Source organism: Oryzias latipes, chromosome 20, assembly GCF_002234675.1.
Source record: "Oryzias latipes chromosome 20, ASM223467v1".
Taxonomy (NCBI): Eukaryota; Metazoa; Chordata; class Actinopteri; order Beloniformes; family Adrianichthyidae; genus Oryzias; species Oryzias latipes.
The window spans coordinates 12,401,792-12,412,808 of NC_019878.2; the positions used below are offsets into that span (position 1 = coordinate 12,401,792).

An 11,017-nucleotide genomic window follows, 5' to 3' on the forward strand; every position below is an offset into this window, starting at 1 on the left:
GGTGTTGTGGTGTCTTCATTTCTGAAATTACAAATAGAACTGAGAGCTGAGTGAATATTTTTGGCAATAATTCAGTTTTTTAGGACCAAAACTTGGTCCTAAAAGTAATTAGAAGCTTAAGACTAAAAGGACAGAAAAATGTATAAGAGAAAGTGGTAAAATGCAGAAGCTGCTGGCAGGAAAAACAATGACAGCCAAAAGTTCCTAAAAAAAATCACAAAATGAAGGTTCAGAGAGCATGTGGGATCCTTTTTTTAAATTAAGTTAAAATCCTAAGAACGAAAAACAACCAATCAGTTTTTGTAAACCTTTTTTTGGTGATATATAATTGTTATTTTGTAATTTAGGATGACATTTGAAACTTTTTTTGCGTTGGAAATTAAATTATTGTAACAATGGTTACTCCGGTTATTATTGTGAAAACTAGGGGAAAAATACGTTTATAAACATGTTTCTAAGAAACTATGCATCATTTTAAAAGCTCTCTAATTTAGCTTTTCCGTATTGACAACAATCGTCAACTATAGGAGGGAAAGTGAGCCTCCTGCTCACAACTTCCTAAGCTGATCCAAAAATCCATGACCAGAAGTCATAAACACTGTTTTTGAGGAAATTTCTCAATGTTTTTAAAACATAGATCTGTTTCAGGTTTTAACATCAGGAATTAAACAGAAATGATTACTTAAAAAATAATTCAGTTTGGTGAGGAGAATGGGCACGATTGCACAGGAGGAGGAGGGACAAAGACGAGGACTGGCGTCCACATGGCGGAGGAGCAAACTCATCAAGTTCATACTAGCAGTTTTAATCCAAGAACATTTGTTGCACTTAATATTGTAAAGTGCAGAAATGTTTCAAGAATTTGGCAAACTGTGCTGTGCAATATGTCGATAACCGATCCTTTAATCTGAAGGTGTCAAAACTCACTGTCAGGCCTAAAGACACATGTTGATGAAGTCACTATTAATGAATAAAATGATACTTCTCTGAACGGAAAAAAAAACAACAGAAACCTTAGTTTTCTAATCAAAAGATTTGACAGCATGTGCAATTTTGAAATCAACACATTTTGATGTAAGCAAATTAGACTTTTTTTGTAATTTGAAAAAAATGCAAATAAACGTCAGTGTTGTAGAGATATGTGCAACTTTCCAACTGTAATGCATTACACATCACAGTTTTTATCCGAAACTAATGTATTATTAACCTATAACCTTATTATCTCATCCAAAAAAATATAATATAGTAATAAAAGCAACAGATGTTCCACAGAGCATTTTACATTTAGATGGAAATGGACATTCTTTAAGCAGAACGCTTTCTTTTTGATACAAATTGGATCAGAACACAGGTAAATCCAGAAAGGCTGAGATGTTCTTTTCATCTGAGAAGAAACAGTTCTTTCCTCTGTAAAGAAACACTCTTTACTCATGCAAGATAAAAATAAATATTTATTATCAGAACTCAGATCCTACAGTGATAATATGGATACAGTATTCCAGCATGGCACTATAAATCACACCGATGCCCCTCGTAGCATCACCATGAAGGTAATGTACAGGTACCAAAAAGAAAAAAGTTGAACAATAAATGCAGAGAGCTTGCATCATTTCTGTGTTTTCCTGTGCTGACCAATTAAAGCTTATTGTTTCAGCCAGGGAGGTTAAATAGACATTTAGTCCTTGTCTGTAACAGAAGCAAAAAGGAACACATGGTCTCATCATAAAGCAGGATTTTCAGATGATATTTACAAGTTAATGATGATACAACAGGATCATTAGATTAATTTTAGAACATTAAATGTTGGCAATTTTCTTGTACCTTTAGGTCAGGGGTCTGCAACATTTGGTAATCAACTCAGTCAGCAAAAGCTGCAAACTTTCACCTCAACATGAAAAAAGATACACTTTTTAATGTTTTTGTGGCCATTAACCATTCATTTGTAAACTGTAGCTTTAAATATTTAGAATAATTTAAATCTAACAGTATTATTTTATATGAAATTACTTTTGACAGTAGCACATATAAGTTCCTGTCAAAATAAGATACATTCTGTGTCAAATAAGATCTCGCTACAGTAGATTTGCAATTTTACTTTAAGAACTTTGCCTCTGAAAAGCAAGAAGACATTAAAAAGCGCAAATTTAGAGAGACAAATCAACCTAAAGTTGTGTTTTTTTGCCTGGAAGTAAGCTGAAGTAGCCTCACAGATGTGCGAGCTGGAATTTAAACCACAGATATTTCCCTGTTGAGTCACAGTGCAAATGTTACATCACCATGCAGCCCTCTTCAACTCCAGTCCATCCATTCAATTTCTTATCATTGGACTGCCGGAGCCTTCCCAGCTACTGTCAGATAAGGAAGAGGTACACACTGGATGGGTCACCAGTCTGCCACACGGCCACACACTCACCTTAACACCTGGGGACAGTTAAGAGTCACCAATTAATCCGTCAAGCATGTTTTTGGACTGTGGGAGGAAGTGCTTAAAGAAAACCCACACATGCACAGGGAGAACATGCAAGCTTCATATGAAAAGAACACGACTGGGATTTGAACTACTGCCTTGTTGCTGTAAGGCAAGAGTGCTACCCACTACACCACTGCAGTCCTACTGGAATTTGTCATAAAGAAAATCATCATTTCAATATTAGATTACATTAGTGGTTTCCTCTTGACGTTTTCTCCTTCTTTGCTGATTTGAAATTCATCATGTTGACATAGATGGGCTCTTCCTGTGGAAGGGAGACAGACGAAAAGTTGATCCTCTGCAGCTTTTTGTCACATTCAAAGCAGCATAGAATCCTCAAACAAAACAAAAAAATCTGGATCAACACACAAAGACTTAGGGAAGACTGCAGAGTTCATAGATCTCACAACTCAGCGTTAGTATTGTGTCTCAAATGAAGCACATATCAGCTGTCACATAAGACATTGCTTTCTCCTTGTTATGGACTTTTCATCAAGTAATAGAAACAAACAAATACTTGCAGGCAGAGAGCTTTGACCTGCCTGGTAAATGTCTACTACAGTCCACCATCACCTTCATTAAGATTTAGTCACGACTGCCCTTACAGGTGCATACAGTGTGAAGTGCCGTGAAAAATGGGTAAACCTGCAGGTGGCCCGCACGACAAAGCTAGGTTGAATTTACAGTGAGTAGAGTAAAAATGTTCATGTCCAGTATTTTTTTTAGGCATGCTAGCGAGCGAATTAGAAACTGCAAGGTTAAAGTAATAACGGATTTGTGATTCTAACCGGAACCCCTTCCAAATCCCACACACTGAACAAGGGGCCCATTATAGCTGTTAAGTGTGAAATCCTTGCATGCAGCCTGACTTTTAGAAAGTAAAAATTGAGCAAATCAGGGGGTAGTTTGTGTGCTCATCCTACAGGCCCTTAAATATCACATGCACCCCGTTTATGTGGCATTTTGGAAAGGAGTGAGTACTTGCACCACACCAATAACTAGAGCAGAGGCGGGGTTACCGTTAGGCAAAGATCACCTGGGCCCCCAACACCTTGGGGCTGAACACTTAAAAAAAATATCTAAAATAATTTCCACACCCAGTATTATTTAACTCTTTGAAATTACTTCGTCAACAGCAAATAGCGAGCAGAGAGAAACTAACAAAAAAAACACAGTAAAAGGAAGCGTATTATCCGCAAGGTGGTAAAAATGATCTTTATCATTATACTCTTGATGCAATGATAAAAAAAAAAGAAAATCATCGTACTCAAAATTTGTTTCATTTTCAACAATGTCCTTTGAGCTGTTCATACGAAGCTCAAGGAAACTGCAAGACACACCTTAAGATGCAGCCCCACCTCCCTAAGATCCCCCACAAGCTCAAAGAACCCAAAAAGCAGTGGTGCAAATCAACCCCCCTGAATGGGTGCTAGTGACTCAGGCTTCAGGAACAGTCACCAGAAGGTTGTCAATTAAAGCAAGCTCTTTTGTGGCGTAACCTTTATTAGAAGACCTTTAAGTCTCAGGTTTGTGAAACCCGTTCCCCACATTTGACCCATCCCCTGGGGAAGCGGTGAGCTGCAGACACAGCCACGCTCGGAAATAATTTGGGGGTTTAACCCCCCAATCCAACCCCTTAATGCTGAGTGTCAAAGAGGGAGGCATTGGGTCCCGTTTTGAGATGACTTTACGGTGGATTTAAATTCACAACCTTCCAATCTCAGGGTGGACACTCTACCACGAGGTCACTAAATTACTAGTCTATTGCCGGTTTAATCCCTCCTCATTAATAATTTGCAACAACTTCAGGGCTAGTTGTTGTCAGTAACTTGCACAGATGATACACAAGCTGCTTCTCTAAAATAGGGTCCGATTTCTTTCCTCTTCCTTCTTGGCCCTTTTTCTGATCCCCACACCTTGATGATCTGGATTCCATGGTCAACGTCATCCCACTTCTATGCCTTTGTCCTACTTATATAGGATTTTCTTGTCCATGCAAGCAACCAATAACAATTTCATGATATTTAGAAAGACAAACCCTCAAATTTCAACTTACCTCCTTGAATTTATCTGAACATTTCGATCTTTGGCAGCTTGAAAAAAAAGAACATCTGAGAGTTAAAACATAAAAAAGAACAAGATTGTGGCAAACCAAATAGCACTAAGAAAATATGTTGTACTAACCAGTAAATGATGATGGCAAGGCAGAGCACAGCAGCTCCCAAGAGGATCCCAATAATAATAGCTGCAACACCACTGACCCCATTAGAGTCTGTGGAAGAAAAGGGGGATCACTTTTGTAGGAAAGTTTTCACTTTGGATATTTCTATACCTTTATTATTGTTTGGGGGTCAAGATTTAAACTATAATTGTGACAAAGTACAGTACACTCCAGATTTATTTAATGGCATGTTGCTGGTGTAAAAATGGACTAGAAAAAGATATTTTCTGATACATTTGATTCATGTGGAAACGTCTTTGTAGGAGACACGTCTGTACTGGTTTGTAAGTGAACCACAGGAAACCAGTGTGGAAGTCAAACATGAAGTTCCACTCTTTGTCACACAACAGTGTGACATTTTCTCTCGGAACGGCCCCTCTTTCAAAAGGAATGGTGAGCTGCAGCCACATCCGCCCTGGGTAACCATTTGGTGGTTTAGACTAATCAAAACGATTCAAACTGAGCAAATGAAAGCAGTTGGGAAATAAATTAACACCATGTTTTGTTAGACGTGACTTTACCTGTCATGCTTTTTCTCTGAGACAAATCGTGACCCCCTACACAGTAGTTGTACGCTAAAATTTGAAATTTGACGACCCACAGTATAATGTAGGTAATATCCCTCAAACATCCATGTTGTGACAATAGTTTGCAGAGAAAGGAGCCACGCTTTTCTTCTGCAGATTCTAAGTGTGGCGTTGTTTTGACCACATCCTCTTGAGGGAAACCAACAAATTTACTAAAAGCTCAAATGTCAAGCTTAAAGCCCTCCACCTCTTGAGTTTGAATCTTAAGGACACACTGCCAAAAATTTTGTTTTTTGGTGTTTTTGAGATGTTCCTGTGGCCTTTTTCTGATGATGGAGGACATGTATTTGAGAAATTTAAGATTCAAATTACATTTCTGAGTATTTGTTTATCCTGATCCTTGTAAATCCGGAGCAGACTAAAAAAAAATAGTATTTGTAATGTTGAAAAAACGTTGGGCAGGCCACAGGCTTCACTTTACAAAAGGGAGAGGAGGTGGGGGTGGGGTTACTCAACATCAATGGTCCCACCCACAACTCAGAGGAAATATTTATAATGAACTACTGCCGCTCTGCAGAAACTATGCCCTCGACAATGACACAAGTTTTTTGGTTTTGGCTAAAAACAACAAAATAGAATTAAATACCACTGGGAACGCTTTTACAATAGACCAAAAGATGATCGGAGTGGGACTTTAAGCCCTTGGGTCATCTGAACTACCTCACGCATGTTATTCCAGGGACTGAATTGTTGATCACTCATGTTTTGGTCTAGGTCAGTGACTGATACTGTAATGAATTATTTTTGTGCTTTTCATCCATTAATTTTCAACCCTCAACCTCCAAGAGCCATGTTAACAAATCTTTGTCCATCCATCCATGACCTTCTTCGGCTCATCTGGAACCGGGTCGTCGGGGCAGCAATCTAAGCAAAGGTGTCCAGCGTTTCATTGGCCAGCTAAGAAGCGTAGCCTCTCCAGCGTGTCCTGGGTCTTTCCTGGAGCCTCCGCCTAGGACATGCCCGGGGAGGCGTCCAGGAGGCATCCGGACCAGACGCCCCAGCCACCTCAACTGAGTCTTCAGGATGTGAAGGAGAAGTGGTTCTACTCCGAGCTCTCTCCAGGTGACCCAGCTTATCACTCTATCTCTAGGGCAGTGCCCAGCTACTCTACCGAGGAAGCTCATTTTAGCCTCTTGTATTTGGGACCTCGATCTTTCATGACCATAGGTGAGTATTGGAACAAAAATCAACAGGGACATTGAGAGCTTTGCTGTCTGGCTCAGCTCTCTCCTCACCACAACAGACCGGAACAACGACCAACAACAGTGTGTTTGTATTATTAAGGATTTACCTTTTATACGAAGAGCTATAACTTCTGATGTCTGATTTCCCATACGATTTTTTGCAGTGCAACGATACTCTGCATTTTCTGCCACACTAAAGCTGTAAAAGTCTCCATCAGCTACTTTGATGTCTCCATCTTTGCAGATCCTGAACCAGCTGAAGCTGCTGACAGGAGGTTTGGCTCTGCTGGAGCAGGTCAGGTTCACCCAGCTACCTACTGACACCAAACCTGATGCACTGATGGACACTGAGGTGTTCTTAGGAGAATCTGAGGAATGGAAACTCTGATTATTTGATTGATCAGAAAAGCTGAACCGTGATGAAGATGATCACTTACATGAAACACTCAGAGTTTGTTGTGTCTCTGCTGTCTTCACATTTTCTCCTTTGTTCACAGGATATCTGACGGAGCAGCTGATGGTGAATCCATCGTCAGAGTCTGACAGAGTGATGTTCTTCTGGATTTTAGTTATAAAGCTTCCATTTGTGTTTTCCTCAATTTGTCTTTGAGAGTCTGTTTGGAGATTCCAGGTGAGTTCAGGAGGATATTGAGGGCAGGGAGTGAGAGCTGAGCAGGTGACAGTGACAGACTCCTCCTCCTTCAGATCAGCTGGAATTTCAATGCTGGGACTCCAAGCAGAATCTGTGGTTTCACATCAAACAGTTCAAACATGTTTAAATATATAAAGAAAGATCGTCAAACTAAAACCTCATTCCTGTGGGTTAAATGCAACACAGAAATTTCACTAGATTGGGATTGTTGCTTCAGAAATGACAGCAGATCTATTTTTACATGACTAAAAATGACTCCCAATTAACCAATTGGATCCTTTTAAGATGGAAGCAGATGTTTTTAATCATCAATGAATTTGTCACAGGCACAGTTGTGCTTTTTTTGTGGTGATGGTGCTCAAAGTTATGACTGCTGAGGAAGAGGAGGAACTGTTATGAAGGACTACATGCAGGAAGAGAACATTTGTATTTAAAATCAGGAAGTCTATGGACTAACCCCTTAAAGCCTGTTGTGGCCAAAAATGCAACAAACCACTTCTGCTCTAAAATTAGCTAAATGTAGCATCTATTCAAAAGCAAAACATTAGTGAATTGGAAAAACCAAAGGCTGAAAGACAGTAACAACAGGCTGACTTTCTGATAGAAACACATCTGAAGGGGGGGGGGTTCCCCCACTTCACTGCTCTGACGGACAGTAAATATTAATTTTAGCCTCAGTTTTTGAACCATTTCAACTTAAAGACCTTAGTGCTTATTATAATTATAATAAAAAGAACACTTTCTTACCTTGTACTGTTATTTGAATGGGATTACAAGCAGCAGTTGCCTTAAATGGTCCATTCTCAATTCTGAAAAAGTACTTGTTTGTGTGATTTCTGTGTAAATTATTGAACACAGTGGTGCAGTTTTTCTGTGTTAGGTTTCCAATCAATCTAATTTCATAAAGGTTCACAGGTTTACTTCTGTTGAAAACAACATTGTTTGGATTATTGGAAAATTCAGCAGAACTCTTGATCCACACTTCATATATTTCTCGTCTTTCATCAAACATTTCTTTAATTTCATTGGGTGTGAAGCTGCATGGAATTTGCAAACAGGATCCACTCAGCGCTTCCATCATCTCTGGTGCAGTGATGTAGAGATGTGATTCCCTATTACAGACTGCCATGACGCCTGCAATAATGTATAAAAGGAAACATGCTCTTAAATCCAAGTATATAGTAAGATTATACATGATGGTAAATGTTGCAGTTTACGCTGTTTTATAACCTCTTGTATAACAGTAAATCAAGCATTGTATTTTGCATCTACAATCACAGCTCCCTTGCAAGTGTGTGGGAAAATTATTCCAGTTGCAGCTATTTAAAAGTCGTGTGTTTATTGTTTTTTGCACTGCAAATAAATTGAGAACTCAATTCTAATGTGGTTCTAAGAGGCCCAAGAAAATTTCCTCCACACCATTACACCACCACCACCAGCTTGAACCATTGATACGAGGTAGGAAGAATAGACCAACACCATCAACCATGACACATTCAAAGTAACTTAAACCACCTTTCTTCTCCATTCTGATGCTCGGTTTGAAACACAGCAGATCATCTTGACAATGTCTACATGCCTAAATGGACTGAGTCGCTGTGATTGGCTGGTTTGCAATAATGAGCAGTTGGGCAGGTGTGTCTGTAGAGAGGCCAGGGAGTGTACATGTCTCTTTTTTTGTACGTTTTTTTTTTTAATGGCTTGAAATTAAACCAATTCCAAAACCAAATGAACAAAGTTTCAGCAAACTGTAGGCTTGCCTTTTTCTGCCTTTGTCCTCCTGTGTATCCCATGACAGCATCCCCTTTCATTTATAGTGCAGCACATAGCACCAGCTGACACTGTTGTACTCTTTTCCCACAGCTCAGCTTGAATTTGTTTTTAACTTGGACAAATGTTTTTATTATATATAATTTAAACAATCCTTTGTTGCAAATCCTTCTGGAAATGTTCATTCTTTTTTTTCTTCCGTGTTACAAAATTGCAAGCGGGATGATATTTCTGGCCATGACTACAAGTCGAACACAAGCAGGACAGAGATGTTTTCTGTGGAGCAAAGAGATTTTTTTCTAATACCTTTTATCAATTAAAGAGCACTACGACTGTTGTCTGTTGTCTATTATCTGTTGTTTGCATTACATTCTAATGAGAATACATCAGTTAAATAACTTCATAGCTGCTGAAGATAATCTTTAAATCAAAGACTATAATCTCACATTTAAGCCTCATGCAATAACAATCATCCTTCAGGAAAGTTCCTGATTTATAAACTGGAATTCATCTGCCACATGAGGAACATTTGAATTATTTCATAACCAAATATTTTAAATGTTTTAAGTGCTGAATCAGAAAAAGCTGCTCACCTGAAAGAAAGAAGAAACTGTTGACTGTCAGCAGGTTCAAATACAGAGTTGCCATCAGATTCCTGCAATCAGCTGAGAAACAAAGAGTAATATATTTCACTAGATACTACAGTTAGATTCAAAATGTTTTGAAAATGTCTGAAAATCTTCAAAATAGAGTCAGTTTTAATATTTCTCACCAAAAGCATCAGCTGTGAATAAAACAACAATCTCAAGGAGATCTGTTCCTTTTTGAAAACGTCGATCAGCAGCTGAACACGAGAAGCAGGAAGTCTTTGGACCCTATAGGTGTTAGACGATTGTCACCCTGCAACCCATTTCCTATTATTTGTCAAAGAACAGCAGAGTGTTAAAGTTTATGGTAAATTAATTAAGATGACGTACTCACATCTTAAGTAAGAGCTATGGTCTAATGGCTGAGACTGGGAGGAACATCACTATCATTCATGAAAAACTGTTATTTATTATAAAATGATAAGGACTCATTTTAGCTTGAGCTTTAACAGTTGATTCTTATTCTGCACTTAAAGTCTCTCAGTGGATCTTTAAAACACAAAAGTCTCATTTGTTTCTCAAACTATGGATTTATCACCAGATTTTTTAAATAGAGTTGTCAAATTTTTAGTTGAGGAGTGTAAAGTCAAGAGTGCTTCAGTCTTTAAATAGTCTTTGTCTCCATGTCTTTGTACACTATTGAATACTTATTCAGATTAAATATTAACCTTTTTTAGTTTACAATGCATAGATAGTATATAAAAAAACCTTTCAAGTATACTGCCTCACTTTCAGTGTAGACTAAGTATGCTTGTAATATCCTTAAAAATTGAACTTTTCACTAACTGAAGGAGGAAGAAACTACCTGATTAAGAAAAATCAGAAATCCAGAGACTGGGATAGATGGTGGTCTAAAAAGTGAAGACTATCAAAGGGGTTGATCAGGCTGGAAGAATAAGATGACTAGAATAAGGAACCAGGAAAAAGTCAGGGTAACCATCGTAACCCTCGTACTATTCTAGGCATTTTAACATTGGGAGCTGGGTCATCTAGACCCACTAGACAATGCGCTGACCCTTTTTTCTTCAATGATTTGTGATCTTCACTGGTGTCCATGGATTACATGAAATCTTTCCACCTTTATCCACCTTTGTCATGGTAGGGAGAACACGTAAATGTAAGGGTGGGGTCATCTGAGATAGCACAAGGGTTAAGGTACGTGAACTCATTAGCTGATGGGCTGGTGGGGGGAGGGCCGGTACAAAACAACCTAAAATTCAGTCAGGGTGAATGTAGAGGGTTTGCAGGGATGTCAGGAGTCCCTGTCAGTAATCCAGCTCACCCGTGGAGCCAAAACTGAAGCCAGCAGAAAGAGGCCACAGGGCAGCACTAGAACATGGCCAGGAGAGGGAGACAGAGGGACAGGGACCGGCCAAACCAAACCGTGCTGCTTGTGTGGACAGGATATAACAATTTAACAGAAACACCTGCAATTCTCTGTGTTTCTGTTGTAAAATGTGGAGTTTACACTGCAAAAGAATGAAAA

The 11,017-nt window shown here is 38.8% G+C and overlaps 1 protein-coding gene across 1 annotated transcript; it reads right to left on the reverse strand.

Moving 5' to 3' along the window:
* Positions 1–6,774: 6,774 nt before the first annotated feature.
* On the reverse strand, positions 6,775–8,443 carry LOC101158146 (myeloid cell surface antigen CD33-like). Its single transcript, XM_023950384.1, has 2 exons — positions 7,862–8,443; positions 6,775–7,205 (listed from the first exon to the last, which is right to left on the reverse strand). Exons 1-2 carry the CDS (start codon positions 8,307–8,309, stop codon positions 6,892–6,894), a joined length of 762 nt encoding a protein of 253 aa, XP_023806152.1. The 5' UTR covers positions 8,310–8,443; the 3' UTR covers positions 6,775–6,891.
* Positions 8,444–11,017: the final 2,574 nt, after the last annotated feature.